This window comes from Ceratotherium simum, chromosome 24 (genome assembly GCF_057802395.1).
Source record: "Ceratotherium simum simum isolate JZ-2026a chromosome 24, ASM5780239v1, whole genome shotgun sequence".
In the NCBI taxonomy this organism is placed as follows: domain Eukaryota; kingdom Metazoa; phylum Chordata; class Mammalia; order Perissodactyla; family Rhinocerotidae; genus Ceratotherium; species Ceratotherium simum.
The window spans coordinates 6,823,659-6,840,340 of record NC_141923.1 but is presented as its reverse complement, the minus strand read 5'-3'; the positions used below and the strand labels follow the sequence as shown (position 1 = coordinate 6,840,340).

Below are 16,682 nucleotides of genomic sequence, written 5' to 3'. Positions count from 1 at the left end.
CCCTTTGAGGTGATCCCAGCGTGATGGGAAACAAGTGGCACGATATGACTTAACATTACAAAAAGATCTCTCTAGCTCTGCACGTAGAGCTAGACTGGAGGAGTTAAGAGTGGACAGACCCTCTGGAAAAGAGGACAGCAGCCTGGCCTGGGTGTCAGGGTCATCACTGGAAGGAAACGAATTCCAAAATAAGATACGACAGTAAGAAATGTGATCATGGAATCATTGCTGGGGATCAGTTACAAATCATGGAAAATTAGAAAGCTGTCTAGGCCGGCCCCGTGGCTTAGCGGTTAAGTGCGCGCGCTCCGCTGCTGGCGGCCCAGGTTCGGATCCCAGGCACGCACCAACACATTGCTTCTCCAGCCATGCTGAGGCCGTGTCCCACATGCAGCAACTAGAAGGATGTGCAGCTGTGACATACAACTATCTACTGGGGCTTTGGGGGGAAAATAAATAAATAAAATCTAAAAAAAAAAAAAAAAAGCTGTCTGAACACAAGAAAAAGGCAAATCTCTCCATAAAAAAGAAAGGAATTAAGCTAAGGAACACAGACAACAGAAGTCTGCTCCTGAGCCCCTGCAGATTCTAGAAGAGCCATCAAACAGATGATCGGAGCAGCAGAGCTCAGGTGACATGCAGCCTGAGTCCTGTGACTCTGAAGTGGGCAGGAGGAGTGCAGCATGCCGACTGAGCGCCGGGCTCTGGAGTCTGCTCTGGATTTGAGACTCAGCCTGGTCACTCTCCAGTCGTGAGACCTCGGCGTGTCTGCTCTTCAACAGTAAAGTCAGAGTACTCACACCTCTCACTGGGCTGCTGACAGAATGGAATGAAGTAATGCACGATGTCTGACCAGAGTTTTATTAAATGTTGTCTGTGGCTGTTTCCGCCACTGGCTGACGGCTTCATTCATTCAACAAGTAATGACTGAGCACTTCCTGTGTGTTGGGCACATTCTCGCTGAGAAGGAAACAAAGTCCCTGCCCTCAGTGGGCTTACATTCCAGTTGGAAGACAGACAAATGAAGAAAGATATAAGATGCTGTCAGGCACTGATAAGATTTAGGAGACAAAGAAAGCAAGGTAAGAGAGTAGTGAATGCCAGGACACGTCTCTGAGACGCCGGAGCAGCAGCATGGGGATGCCCGCAGACGATAATGAACAGGGCTCCGCGGGCTGTACCAGTGAGACAAGCAGACACGGGCCCCTTCACCTTGGCCAGGCTGCCCCCTGAGCATCAGCTTCCTCACCCCTTTACGGGATGAAAATGACAGACCCATGTCACAGTGTGATGATGATCTGCTAAGATGGACATGAACGTGGTTCATAACTACAAGGCCCAAAACAAACACAGGTTATCATTAACAGTAATAATTATCTTCTCCAAATGCCACTTCTCCTATTTAAAAACAACAACAAAAAATCCTCCTCAAGCTTCTCAGCTGAAAGCCCTCTCCCTTCTCTGAACTTTCACATTATTTTTTTAATCTGTGCCCTTAAATATTCTTTTTTACTGAATTAATTATACATGCCCAGAATTTAAGCTCCTGATTAATTTTGTAAACCGTCGATTCCAAGCAGGTGCCTCATGCAGAGAAGGTGCTTGCTGAATGAATGCTTCTGCTGGAGAGGAGATGGGGTGGGAAAGGAGGACATGCGGCAGAAGATGAAATCTACTCTTTTTTTTTTTTTTTGTGAGGAGATCAGCCCTGTGCTAACATCCGCCAATCCTCCTCTTTTTTTTTGCTGAGGAAGACGGCCCTGGGCTAACATCCGTGCCCATCTTCCTCCACTTTATATGGGACGCCGCCACAGCATGGCTTGCCAAGCAGTGCGTCGGTGCGCGCCCAGGATCCGAACCAGCGAACCCCAGGCCGCTGCAGCGGAGCGCGCGCACTTAACCGCTTGCGCCACCGGGCCGGCCCCGATGAAATCTACTCTTTTGCTCTAAAAGTCAGAAAAAAACTGTGAGACGAAGGTTATAGGGAGGCATATTTTGCCTCCACATAAAGAGTGGCTGGCTCTCTAACTACAGTCTTCTAACACTGGGAAGGGCTGCCTTGCAAAATCAGACCTTGAGCAGGGACCATGGTCTACAGAGACCAGAGGATGGTCCTGGAAGTGGGCTGGGCCAACACCGCTGAGTCTGGTGCAGGGCTGGGCACCTGTGTACTAGGCCCTGCAGGGCTATTACCTTCTTTATTTCCACACAGCCCAGCCAGCAGGCATCCACGTCCCCTTTCTACAGATAAGAGAACTCAGACTCCAACTCAATCTGATCAGATTTACCTAGCAGGTCACAGGCCCAGAAGATGAGGAATTGTTCTTTCTTCTAGAGTATACTGCATCCTACGGAAACATCGATGGAAAAGTCAAAGTGGCCAAGCTGGGCACTGAATGGATGGGAGGGCAGAGTTGGGAGAACTTGCTGTTAACAAGACTACTTTTAAAACTATGATATGATGTGGGCACTTTTTTATTGCTAAAAGAACAATAGCAGCAGAAACTTATTGCTAAACTGCATTTCCATGACAGTAAAAATGTGGTCCACCTGTAGTGGGCTGTAAACCCACCACGGCTAGAATGAAGCACCAAATTTCAAATCAGAGGTCAGGCCATATCAATCCTAGGTAGAGTTAACACGTGAAGCAAATGCAGAAAGCAAATATCCACAACGAATACCAACAGCCAAGACCCACCCACACGCGGGCTCTCAAATCCAAGGAAGTCAGGAAGCCTGGACTTGTGGCTGTGTCTAATCAACAGCATCTTATATACGAATGTCAACAGAACGTGCCCCACCCTTGCTGCCTGTCAGAGAAGACTCACTGACCTACCACTTCTGTTAAGGTGATCACTCTCACCGTCTCACTCCACGCAGGTCTGTAAACTCACTCAAGCTCACCTAACGGTGGGCTAATCCACTTTTCCACTTGGTGTTAAAATGCAGCAGGGGCAAAAAGTCCTGACTATGCTTCCACATTCAGCTGCTGAGAGGTTCCAGTCCCAATCCAATTAAGAATTACATATTAATAATGTAATCACTGATTTTATGGAGGTTCCAACACTGTCTCTACTCCCTTTTCAAGCTTTTATCACAAATGTTTTCTTCCTTGAGAGCAGATGATGGATACAAAGAGTGGCCATAGGATGGTTGTAGCCTCAACCATTTAGGCTGTAAGAAATTACAAAAACAGCATAGTTCTGCAGAGAAGGAACAGAATTTGGGCATCAATATCAATCAACATGAGTGGTTACAAATGTGTCTTTAACTCAGAAGAGTGTTCTCATAAGGGCACTTATCTGAGGTCTCAAAAAATATAAGCAGATTCCCTCTTCTAGCATACACATTCAAAACAAAAAATAAAACCCCAAAATCCTGTCCCAAGGATAAGAAATGTTTGTTAGTGCCACTGAGTCAATTCCAACTCCTAGCGACCCTGTGTACAGCAGAGTGGAACCCTGCCCGGTCTCACTGCGCCATCCTATCACCTTCCGGCGCTATATCAAACAGTGCTCTGCTGCTATTCACAGGGTCTTTGTGGCCAATTTTTTCGGAAATGGGGGGCCAGGTCCTTCTTCCTAGACTGTTTAGTCTAGAAGTTCCACTGAAACCTGCCCATCATGGGTGACCCTGCTGGTATTTGAAATCCTGGTGGCATAGCTTTCAGCAACACAGCAACATGCAACCACCACAGGATGACAACTGACAGACCGGTGGTGTCGAGGTGGTGAGAGCTCGAATCTTACCCACCAGACCACCAGGGCTGGCTATAGGAAATGTACTCACCAAATATAGACCTTAGGGGAGCTGGGGAAAAAAGCAGGTTTCAAGAAAGATCTTTTTGAAGCTTCTTTTGTTTTTAAACTTGTGGGGATTTTCACAAAAAATTCTATTGATCAGACTTGTGGGAAAGACCCAGGACTGGTAAAGTGGGGCTGGAGGGGGAGAAAGAAGGAATTGTAAAAAGGATAGGTCTGGGGAGACAGAGGGAAGCGGAAAACACAGTCCCTAGGGTTGGACGGATCCAGGCTTCAATCTTGACTCTCCATCAGCAGCTCTGGCCAGCCTTCTCGCCCTCAGCCTGTCTCCTCACATGTAAAACAGCGTGATGCGCAGCTTTGGGGTAACAATGAGGACTGGAAGAGCCTCGGCAAGCCCCCTGCTGGCCACTGGCACATGGAGGCGTCTGCTCAGTAAACACTGTCTTAGGAGCGAGACCCATCTTGGACCTCTGCCTTAACTTCTCGGACATGAAGTAAAATACCAACAATCTGGATCTGGTATTGGAGGTTTCTTCTGAATCTAATTTGGTTAATTCTGTCTCAGATTCTTATGGGAAGGCAGTAGTTCCTGGCTCCTCCTCACCAAAAGAATAAAAGGGGAGAAAGCTCTCACAGTGCTTGACACACAGCAGGCATCGTCATAAATGCGAATCCTCTTCCATTCTGAGTTCTACCACTAGGGACACGTATGTAAGAGCTCGTCCCTTTAGGTCTGTTTGCCATGACCCACATAGGTGCGTCTACTAACACGCACACCTGGGTGATACGAAAGCAGGAGATGGGGGACAACCTATGTGTATCGCTTTGTTGGACATCTGTTCCTAACTCTGATCAGCAAAGTGGGAAGTTTTCTAAAGGGGCCCAGGACCCCGAGTCAGGTAACCAGATGAGAAAGGGGAGGAAGGCTGTGGTTCAACAGGAGGGCTGCTAGTGAGAAGAGCCAGAGGGGGCGGGCAAGGGCAGGAAAGGGCAGTGGCACGAGCAAACACCGCAGACCAGAGACCCTGGCATCTGTACCTGAGAAAGTTCTACAAGAGGACACAGCACGGGCCTGCCAAGCCTGTCCCCTTGTACAGGCACACAACCAAACGTCCTCCAGTGGTGTCCTCCCTCAACTGCCAAGACAGGAACACGTGCCACCAACAGGACGGCAAGCACGGCTTTCCCCAGTTAGAACCATTAATATAGAGAAAAGGCGTTTCATTTCTTGAGTCCCCCAGAGGCTGGTGCAAGTAAGGCTGGAAAAAACAAAAGAAACAAAGAACACCAGATTCTCAGAAGGTAAAGTCTATATCTATTTGAATTGCTGTAATAGTACACAAAACAAGCAAACAGGTAAAAACACAAATCTGATTTTTTAAATGACACATCTGCAGCCTTTATTTATGAAAATGATTAAAAATTAGACACACGTTTCGATGAATAATTTACAAAATCAGAAAGCTGAAATAAGGACACAATGAGGACGACACGTATACACTTAACACAAATCAATAGTGGGCAAGGCCAGCTATGGGGACAAGCGAGGACACAGGTCAGGGCATTTCAGCCAGACTGCCAGAGGCTCTAACAAAGATTACAAAGGCACTGGCAACTCTCCAGAGAATATGCAAGCCTCCACTGATCTTCCTAAATTCCAGTGTCTTCACATTTTTTATATCATTAAAAGTCGAAATGGTAAGGGCAGCAATAAAGAGGGGACCACCAGCTTCATCACAGCTTGGGGGAAAAGCAAGCGGCTTTATGGCTTCCTCCATGAATGAATCTCTCTCATCTCTAAGCATGAGACTAAAGGCTGACAGGAGGGACATTCTTTTACGGAGCTGGAAAATCGCCAGCAGGCGAGCCCTGTGCAGGCTCACGGGACGGTCCTGACAAGGGGCCTCGCAGTCAGCAAGTCACGCCCAGCTTTCTGTAAATAACAGCCCCAGAGAGGGATTTTAAACAAGACTGCTCTGCCCTTAAAACCAGACTGGTTCTTGGTTCCAAAATTAAGACCAGAAACAACCTTACTGACTAAAGGACATGGGCGTGGGTCTAGCAGATCGCTCTGAACCCAGTCCGGGGCATGGGCGCCCTCAGCCTCCGGCAGGTTGCCCCTCAGCTCCGACTGCTCATTTGCAAAGGGAAGACTAACACCTCCCTCACAGGGTGACTGTGAGGATTAAAGCCCTGAGAGGAGAGAGGAGGCGGTGCCAGTGAGGGTCCTGTTGCCGAGCAGTATCTTCTGTTTGCAGCTCAGTGCCCCACGATGTCCTCAGGAGCCAATCCCACCCTCCTTAGCCCTGCCCTTCTCCGTCAGGCCTGGCCCACAGGGCCCACGGCTCAGAACACCAGGAACAACATTTATAGGACACACGGAAAGGCCCCTTGGCCATTTCAGATGAACAACTTGAAAACAGAAAACATTCTTTCCCTCCACATCCCATAATCTCTACCCAGGTCCATTACCACAAACCCAAGGACTCAACCTCACTTCACCGCTCACTGACCTCAACCCCTCCAGCCTCTTGGCTCGCCTGTCCCCTCTGATGCTGCTCCTTCCCTCCTCACTTCTGCAGCTACTCACACCCCTCACCCCTCAGCCAGCAGATGTGACATTGTCATGAAGTTGGCTGAGAACAGAAACGTCACATATGAAACACATTTGCCTCTGGGGAAAACTCAAGTGGGAATGAGGTCAGGAGAATGGTATCTGGGAAGCGGTGTCCATAGCCACGCCTTCAACTTTGTGCTGCTTGCAAGTTTTTCTAAGTCTAAAAACTTTATTTCATAATAAAAGGTTCAAAAAAAGAAAATCTTTGTATCCCCAGGGAGCCTAGTCCCTGTGCCCAGGTGTGTTACCTCACACTCGAGAGACACACAATAAAGATGAGGTGAATTCATTAAACAATCAAGAGAATACAATGGGCTAAAAACAAGAAGAGGAGAGGAAATCCAGGGTCAGGGGGTTTATGCGGGAAGGAAGACTCCTAGACAGGTTTCTAAGCGGAGGGGAAGGAACAGCAGAGCAGGGAAGCTGAGAGCCCCAGCCGCCGCGGAGGGACGACGTGGAACACGACCCATGCATGCGCTGGGAGGCACCAGCTCACAACCTCTCCACCAGAGGAGATGGTTACGTGTGCGTGTGCGTGTTCTCCCTCAGTGTTGCTCACCTACATGTAGCTGCACACGTCTACAGACAGCTTTAGATGTTGACGTTTACCGCCAGGGCTTTTCCGGGCCTTGGTGTCTTGAAGCTCATGCTCAGAGGTTTCTACTCTAATTTGGTGCTTGTTCCTGAAGGTCTTATGTACGCTCAGATTTCTCCATGTAGATGTGAGTTTTAGGAAAACAGAAGCTAAATCTATCCTGGCAATTCAACGTCTTGTGCTATTCTTGTGAGGCTCCGTCAGAGACAAGTAGAACAGCGAGAAACGGCAGAAGCAACTGTTTGTATTTAGCCACAGCTGCCACAGAATGCCGAGAACGGAAAGTGACATCTTCCTCTGCCTCTTGGTGGGTCCTGTTGTCAGCAAGTTGTGAGTAAGGTTGCTCGAATCCTCTGTCACTACAGCCCTGGCTAGGCAGGAGACGTTGCCTGTTCAAGGAAGATACCAACTTAAGACGGCCTGACCCCGTCCTGAAGCGTCAGGCAGGAGAAGTGGAAGCTCGCTGCAATGGATGCTTGCCTTGAAATAAAATTCATGTCAGTTTAGGCTCGAATGAGCATTTCCATCTACACACCTTTCCCTGCGCCTCTCAAATTGTTCCATCAACACTAATGAGGAAATCCAAGTGAGATGGGACAAATCACTTAAGTTATAAGATCAAGGGAAAAATAGTAATTTTATAGATATGTCTCTATTCTGTTAAACTCTGTACACTTGTGTTTACTTAAAAGAACATCAGGGCCGGCCCCATGGCTTAGCGGTTAAGTGCGCGTGCTCCGCTACTGGCGGCCGGGGTTCGGATCCCGGGCGCACACCGACGCACTGCTTCTCCGGCCACGCTGAGGTCGCGTCCCACATACAGCAACTAGAAGGATGTGCAACTATGACATACAGCTGTCTACTGGGGCTTTGGCAGAAAAAAAAGGAGGAGGATTGGCAATAGATGTTAGCTCAGAGCCAGTCTTCCTCAGCAAAAAGAGGAGGATTAGCATGGATGTTAGCTCAGGGCTGATCGTCCCCATAAAAAAAAAAAAAAAAAATCATATTCAAGCTCAACAACACAGGAAATGTGCATGTCCCTAAGATAGCTCTTAACCTTTACAACAAGCTGGTACCCCCCCATCACAGTGCCTGGGTCCATGAGACGGGATTATCAATTAAACAAACAGTTCATTCATAGGATCTATTAATTTCTTTCTCGTTGACATGGGTGAGAAATATTTGTACTATCATTTAACTATGTTGAGAAATATTTGTACTATCATTTAACTATGTTAAGTCAGGTCAAGTCTATATAATTTGCTTCACTTTCACACAATTACGCTACTTCAAAGTTAGGTTTAAGCCAAATCCTACTTTTTCACTGATTTCTATGACAAAACTGGCCGTATATTTCCATGTCAAAGTCCCAACGTGGAGCCGAACTCTGGAATGTTTTGATCTGCTAGGAGTATTTTTATGGGGTTTAAAACCCCGAAACAGTTTTAAATGCCATTAAACTGCCTGACGCCATTAATCCCCTCTTCTTCCCTGGCCCCCTTTTCACAAACTGACAGAAATTCTACCACCACTTAGGGTTCTCAATCCACACAAGCTTTCCCAGCACGTGGCTGAGCCACAGTTTCTAAATTTAGCCTTGAGTTTGGGTGTTGGCATTCCTCAACCCTCAAGCTGCAGAATACAGTTTCACCAGCAGGTACTACATCTTAATACAAGGTGTGCCCTCAGAACTCCTTGAGTTTGAGGCTTCTGGTTACATACTATCCTCTGTTGAGCACCTAAAGGACACACTGTATACTGAACATCTCAAGAAGAACACAATGTAAAAAACTTAAAAGATCATAAAGCCCAAGCCCCTGCTACCACGAGAAGCACCAGAAGAGGCCTGGAGAGACTATTTTAAACGAACCAGGTAAAGCAAGTGAAAGACAAAAAGTAATCTGAACTAGTGAGTGGCCACACTAAAAAGCCCTTGACTAAGGAAATACACTGCGAGGAAAGAGCATAGGAAATTATTTTTCTAGCTTTTAAGCAACAACAACCAAAGAGAGAGAAAGAGCAACATTAAAATAAAAATGCAATGCAGAGAAATCTACCTAAAGGAATTTACAATTAGTAAAGGTTGGTACTAGCGCTACTTTTCTTTTAGAATAAAAATCCTAAAGCCTGAAGCAAGATGTAAGGCTGAATTGACTATTAACACTTTCCCATGCCCCACTCCCAGGGACTTAGGATCGCCACCATAGACACATGGAAACGAATCGTGCTTGCTGTCACATTGCTAGTGCACCAGGAGACAGTGGCCAAAAGCCATGGCTGGCACACCTTCAAGCCAGCAGTCAGCTCACAAGAGTAATAACAGGTTTCAGTTCAGACACATAGCTTGGTACAGGCCCTGGGAAAATGACTTTTAATGGGAACTCATAAGTAAAAACTGCATATCAGGTTCTGGAATTTGGACCCCCCCAAATGGTATGCAAGTGTCTTATGATACAGTGCACATGTGCATTTCTCTGGGAAGAGGGTTCCCATGACCCAGGAAAAGGTTAAGAGCCACAAATGCCAAAAAAAACAAAGTGAGGGCAGGTCACTGTAATGAAAGTGTTAAATATGAAGTGATGCTAATACTCCTCACTCTCTCCCCTGAGTGATAATGCACTGATGAAATGGTCGACTAAAAGGAGCAAAGGCCAACATCTGCCCCCAGAAAAGCACGAGAAAGATACATGGTTTGGTACTGAGGTGAGAAAACATGACACTAATGAACTGACAGCAGAACAACGTTAACATTTGTGTTTACTCTGAATAATTATTAAAGAGCAATGAGAATATTCTAAAACTAGGAAAACAGCTAGACTCAAAATATGATCTTTAAAAAGATAACTTTTGCTTAAATCTGTTTTCCTTTGTCATGAATCCTTATGCAAAAATCTTCTACTCCACAGCCTATACCTTCCTAGTTGTCACAGCAGCACATCTCATTCTTAAACTAAATCACCGATTAAGAAATTTTCTACAAAAGCTCATTATGATGTATTTTTAATTTGTAATGATTCCCTTCTGCTGCCTATTTTTACTAATGTTAAGTCAATGTCACATTTTCTTCTTGTGAAAAAGAACCTAGACTGAAAACACCTAGACTGACCACGTTGTCAGGATAACGGCGTTTATTACACGTAAAGCCGTGCTTCTCCTGTTGGAACCACCAGAACGTGGGTTCCCCAGGGACATCCAGTGCATGGACGGTCATAGGAGAGACTGGGCTGTTTCCCTAAAATGCCAATCTGACCTGACAGTACGTCATTTAACATGATTTTTAAACTACAACAAACAAATATTTGCATGAATTTTTAAGATTTAAAAATGAGAGACCAAAAACCAACAACAAAAACACGAGACTTGGAAGTGATTCTGAGCTTGCGATGGGTCACTTTGGGGTTGGTCCCTGCTCTTGCAGGAATATTCTTCATTATCCTTGGCCACTAGGAGTTTTTTAGTAGAAAAGGTTAGGAAATACTAACATAAGGTACTGCTGTGACGGGGAAGAAGCAATTTAAAACAATGAAAAACAAAACAACCTAACAACACGGCCAGAAGGACTGAAACAAACTAGCCACATAAATTGAGCATTTCTATAACGAGTATTACCGTACTGAGGGCCTGACGCAGACCAACTCACAGACCAACTCATCTCATCTGCTCAGCAACCCTGGGAGTCAGCTGCTGTAGTATCCCCTTTACAGGGAGGGAGGGGAAGCACCGAGACTCACCCAAAACGACACAGCTCCAGGTGCTGCTGCCGGGATTCGAACCCTGGCAGGCCAGCTCCAGAGCCCACCCTCTCAATCACCACACTGCACCGGCCAAGGTGGCTTCAACCACGATGTCCTTCCTGTTTCCCAGAGGAAACTACTCCTCACAGCCACAGGCACCGAGGCCTTGTTCACAGTCTTATAAAGATTTTTAATGACACTTTTACTTAGAACCAATTAAAATTAATATAATACACAGTACACTGCGAAAAACATAAAGAAATCAGTGTCATAATTTAGGAAACTAATTGTCAATATTTTACTACTAATACAGATGAAGAACCCACAAATGGACTTTCATTTTCTTGGAAAATCTATACACAGAGCACCTTTTGTACTAGATACATTTTATAGCTTTTAAATTTTCATTGTAATCTTTTGTTTCCAGAAAAACATACTGACTTTCATGACTTAGGAACAACTGCTGCTTATATGAACACTGGACACTGATGAAGTCAGATACGTTCAAACCATATTTCAGTGATATTTCTGTAAAAATGGAAACAACAGACCAGAAGGCCTTTTAATTTAAAAAGCAAAATGTTTAAGCATCCTTAATAAGATGTCAAGAGGAACATTTATGCAATCAATTTCCCTTTCTTGCCACCCTGTTAAACATACAAGTAACCAGCTGCTCACCTGGATGACTTTATAGAAATAGGCATATTGCCGAGCTGTGTTCTTATACTGGCTGAAGACATCATGTATAGCTTGAGTTGATTGAAGATACCGAACCTCATCTTCCTCAAAGTAGAGAGGAGTATCATATTCACTGGGGAGGGTCTGAATGTAGGGCTGCCAGAAAGAGTTGGGGTCGGCTCGCTCACACAGCAGATGAAAGGCCAGAGTGATGTTTCCCATGGCTTGAAGAATTCGGTCTTGAGAATATAAGGGCCCTGAATTAACCCAGAAGTTAATAGCATAAGTTCCACAAACTTCTTCAAAAGATATTCATTCAAAATACAGATTAAAGTTAGGGAGATAATTAAAACGTCTTGTAACATTTAAAGTACCGTGCACCTTTCTTTTGACATTCTTCTACTATGTCAGATTACGAGCACGGAAACACTTCATCTGGAGTTGAGGGAATATTTCACTAGTTGAGAAAATAACCAAATATGGTCCTTAGCTCAACAAAATGAAATTTTATATATTTTTATCATTTGCACTCTGTACTGAACAGTCAGAAATTATTCTCACCCAACACTGAATTTTTAGCAGATTCAACAGTCATCAGTAATTTTCGTGGAACCCATAAAAATAATTCTTCTGCCTGGGGTGGGGAAAAACAAGAAAATAGTAAAATCACCAAAACATGTTACAATCTTCAATCTAACCATATCTATGGTCAGAAATCCAATCACACACGAAACACAAGGTTGCACATCAGCACTTTGTTTCTAATTATCAAATATATTTTAAAATGTAAGTATTTGTTATATTTAAATGAGGAAGAAGCATGGTTTAAAACCCTATTTCCAATAGAAAAACTAAGTATATATACTGAGTTGTCAAGACAAATAATGAAAAAAAGGACTTGCAACTTTAATTTGAAGCAAATAGAATTTGGGGTAGAGCACAAAGGTATTTGTTTATTCTTTGCCGTACTTATATTTTATTTTTTTTTAATTTAGAGTTTTATTTTTTTTTATTTTGTGTGAGGAAGATCAGCCCTGAGCTAACATCCATGCCAATCCTCCTCTCTTTTTGCTGAGGAAGACGGGCCTCGAGCTAACATCCATGCCCACCCTCCTCCACTTTATGTGGGGCACCGCCACAGCATGGCCCGACGAGCACTGCATCAGTGTGCACCCAGGATCTGAACGCAGGCCGCCAGCAGTGGAGCGCGCGCACTCAACAGCCATACCACGGGGCCAGCCCCCCGTACTTACATTTTTAAGTTCTAAAAACAAAACAAAACAAAATTTTTACCTCTGACAAAAACTCTAATCTGTCAACGTGAATTGCTCCTGCTATTGAGTTTGTGAAGCCAGAATAACATTCCTTCCTCTACATGCTTGTCTTTAAAGCATGATGGTTACCAGCAAAAGCACAAGCCCATTAGATCTATTTTGGTTACTAATTTTTTGTCGAAAATATTATCTCATTTTTTGGCAATACGAGATGCTTCTTTTCGGTTATGTTCTATGTGTGTATCTATATTGCTTAAAACACAAACTCATCAAAATGTATATGTTAAATATGTGCAATTTTTTGTATATCAACTATACCTCAAAAAAGCTTAAAAAACCATGCACACAGTAAAGACAAACCACAGCTAAAATATTTTGGGCAGCATCCACACTAATGATGCTTCTCATTTGATACAAGAGAAGACGTGTGGCATCTTGTTTACTCTTGCCTTTTACCAATGTCTACTATTTGAATTATTTTTATGTGTGTCTTGTCCTTTACCATAGATTATAAGCATCATGAAGGAAGAGACCCTGTTTGTTTTTTTTTTTGAAGCCTGGTGTAATAACAGGCACGGTACTACTCACGCACTAGATATTTAACAGGTACCTAATAAACCAGTGTATGGTTTTTCAATGTATCAATGAAAGGTTAACTACAACTTAATCAAAAATGTTGCTGGAGGTTTGAGGGGGCCCAAATAAATGACACTCATTTCCTCCACCCAAGTTCTAAACCAACTGAGAGAGACACAAGACTACAACAGATGGTCACCCAAAATATCACCTACTGAATCCCAGAATTAGACAGACTCCCCCACCTAGTTACAGGCAGAACTGGAGCCCCGCAGGCATCCCCACAGGTGGCCTGCCCCTGTGAAACTTACAGCGTGCAGAGAGCATAGCAGAATGAATGCATATGGGCAACCAGCTCCCAACGAGAAAAAGGCCAAGCCCAGTTCCTTCTCGCCAAACCATCAAACAGATTAAGTTACACCTCCTCTCTAGGACAGGCCCGAGTAACGGGCAGAGAGAGGCCGGGAATGTCAGGGTGCTGCTGCTCTCTTCATCCAGAAGGAAGGGCCAAGAGTGGAGAAAAAGCAACTGTCTCTTAGCAGATATATGTTTCTCTTCTTCTTTCCCTATCACCCCTGGTGCTGCCATTTCACTAAGTGGTACCTCCAACCACTCGATTATCCATTCCAGCAAACAGGTGAGCATCCTCAACATGCTTGTCCTCCACTCCACCCCACATCCAATCCATAACAAGGTCCCCTCCAAACCACCTGAGCCCACATCCTTCTCTTTATTTCAATCTCAAAATCCTGGGAGGTATGTTCTATAGTTTCCTAACAGAGGCTCAGAAATGTGAACTGACTTGCCCCCAGTCACTGGTTATTAGCACGGCTCCTAAGGAGGACGAGCTGGAAGGGGCTGCCTGGAACACTGGGCAAGGCTCTTCCAGGCCCATGTGGTCACTGAGGAGACTGCTGGCAGGGAGAGGGAGTGTTGGCTGCATGCTGCCTATGTGCCCACAAGGCTCAAAACAAGCCTAGGGCATCTCTCTCTACATCCTGTGTCCTCCACATCACAGTCCAAACACACTTAGACCTCCCAGACCAACAGTTTATAAACTCACCTTGATGTCTCTCGTTGCTCTCAAACCAAAGCCCTCTTCTTTGAAGTTAACCATTTCAAAGCCCTCGACAGAAGCTCCATTCTCAGAGGCCCACTTCATGAGATCAGGAAAGTAATCTTCTCTTTTTCCATCAAAAGTCACAGACAGACCTACATCAATCCAAGTTTTAGAAAACAAGAGCTATTTTAAGGATATATGTCATTCACGCTGCTCTCAGAAAGTAAAAAATAAACCATAACTACACTGAAATAGTAATAATGCTCCAATCTTGGAAAAAAATCAAAACTCATCACCAGATACTCACAATACATATCTTAGTGACAGGAAGGGCAAATTAAAATCCTAACCCCACCGTTGGTTACAGAGAAGTAGTTGTTGATCCTCCGTAACATGAACATTGACTGTTAGGTTCTATTAGTGACATGATGGGAAGGGGAGCCTTCATCACCACTGCAGACACAGAGAGCAGCTTTCCCCTTCACGTCCCACCTGCCATCTCTCACATGCACATTTGCTCTAACAAAAATCCCATGAAAATAACAATCAGCAGGTCACATATGTGCCCAAGGAGACATGACTAAGGATGAGAACCACAGTCCTGACTCTAGGAGCACAGAACTGTAGGGCTCTCAAGAGAATTCTGCCAAGCAATTTAAATGAGCTGGATCTATATGAACCAATAAATGAAACACTGTGGTTTTAAGAAAATCAAGTAGTATGATATCATTTATGTAAATTTTAAAGATTTTATTTATTTATTTTTCCCCCCAAAGCCCCAGTAGATAGTTGTGTGTCACAGCTGCACATCCTTCTAGTTGCTGTATGTGGGACGCGGCCTCAGCATGGCCGGAGAAGCAGCGCGTCGGTGCGAGCCCGGGATCCGAACCCAGGTCGCCAGCAGTGGAGCGCGCTCACTTAACCACCAAGCCACGGGGCCGGCCCTATGTAAATTTTAAAAATACCAATTACTATCATATATTTTTGTGAGGTTATACATGAAGCAGAAAAACATTCACAGTAAAGACAAAGACCCCCCGAGGGGAGAGAAGGGAAGGCGATGGAAGTGTGGGGCCTCAGCTAAATGTGTAACGTCTTCTTTCTTGAAAACCAATACAAGATAAAGCAAAGCACGGAGTGGGGAAAGGGAAGCAGACCCGCAAGTGGGAGAGGAGGACAGGAGAACGTGAACCAGTGAGACCCTGACGTGGATGCAATTAGGAGGTAGATTCTCAGGCGTCATTATACTGTTGTCGGGACTCTTCAGCATGTTTGAAATACTGAAAAAAATGAAAAGCCGTGCACAGGAAAAACCATTTTTTTGGTTTTGTTTTACTTTTCTCCAACTCTTTATTTGGGAAATTTTCAAACTTACAAGAATGTTAGAACAGAATGAACATTCAAATAGATTTGGTCTCGATTCACCAACTTGCCACACATGCACTTTCTCTGTCTGTCTCTTTCTCTCTCCCCGCTCCTCTCTCTCTCTCTCTCTCTCTCTCTCTCTCATTCTTGGTCCAAACTACTTGAAAGTAAGTTGCTCACAGCATAACCCTTCATCCCTAAATTGTTTTTTATTTATATTAGTTGACATATAACATTATAATAGTTTCAGGTGTACAAAAAACATTATTTTTTTGATGAATATAGGGAGAGGAAAAGGAAATTTACTAACATGAGGAGCTGGGCACAGAACCCAGCCCAGGTGCCTGTGGCCATGTCACCACGATATAATTAACGGTCAACTGGATTTGAGAAGTGGGATTGCCTGGCACAGAGTTGTGCAATACTAGATATGCAAACATGTCTGCTAAATGAAGGAAAATGATTTTGTTAGGGGTGTTCTAAGACAGTATTTACTCTTCACTTATCAAGAACTAACGAATGCTCTAACTTTAGGGTCAGCTGTAATAAACCATCTCTACTCAGAACAGACACTCAGGACACACAAAAATTTTTCAGCTACTGATTTGGAGAGCCAGGATTAGCCTAGTGTACCATTTAGTGCAAACAAACACATTATAAAGGAACCTGTCACCATTTGGTGACCATTTGGGGACCATCTAACCTCAAGACTGCGTGTTTGCAGATGTGTATAGGGGAGCAATCAACTACTCCTTCAGAAAGCAAATAAAAAACAAACCCTCTTGGGACTCACTTCCATGACAATTAATAAAAACAGTCTAAGAAGGTTTTTCTCATCCTTTTAAATGCAGGCTCCTTATTATGTTTTCTCCTTCCGCCTTCCCTGTGGCCCTGCATACCAATCTTTACTTTTTGTGCTTTCCAGAACAAAAACAATAGGTATATTGAATAAGCTTTTTCAAATGGATGCTTGGCCCCATCGCCAGCCTGGCTGAGAATCATTAAGACGTCTACTGAAT

General features: G+C 44.4%; 1 protein-coding gene across 1 annotated transcript in view; it reads right to left on the bottom strand.

Annotated features, from left to right (window-relative positions):
• SETD3 (SET domain containing 3, actin N3(tau)-histidine methyltransferase) overlaps positions 1-16,682 on the bottom strand; it is a 76,359-nt gene that overhangs the window by 40,852 nt on the left and 18,825 nt on the right. The window contains exons 4-6 of the mRNA XM_087447961.1: positions 14,302-14,450; positions 11,950-12,022; positions 11,389-11,645 (exon numbers count right to left, since the gene is read on the bottom strand). Of these exons, the coding sequence (XP_087304087.1) occupies positions 11,389-11,645; positions 11,950-12,022; positions 14,302-14,450 (479 nt within the window). The remainder of the gene's footprint in view (positions 1-11,388; positions 11,646-11,949; positions 12,023-14,301; positions 14,451-16,682) is intronic.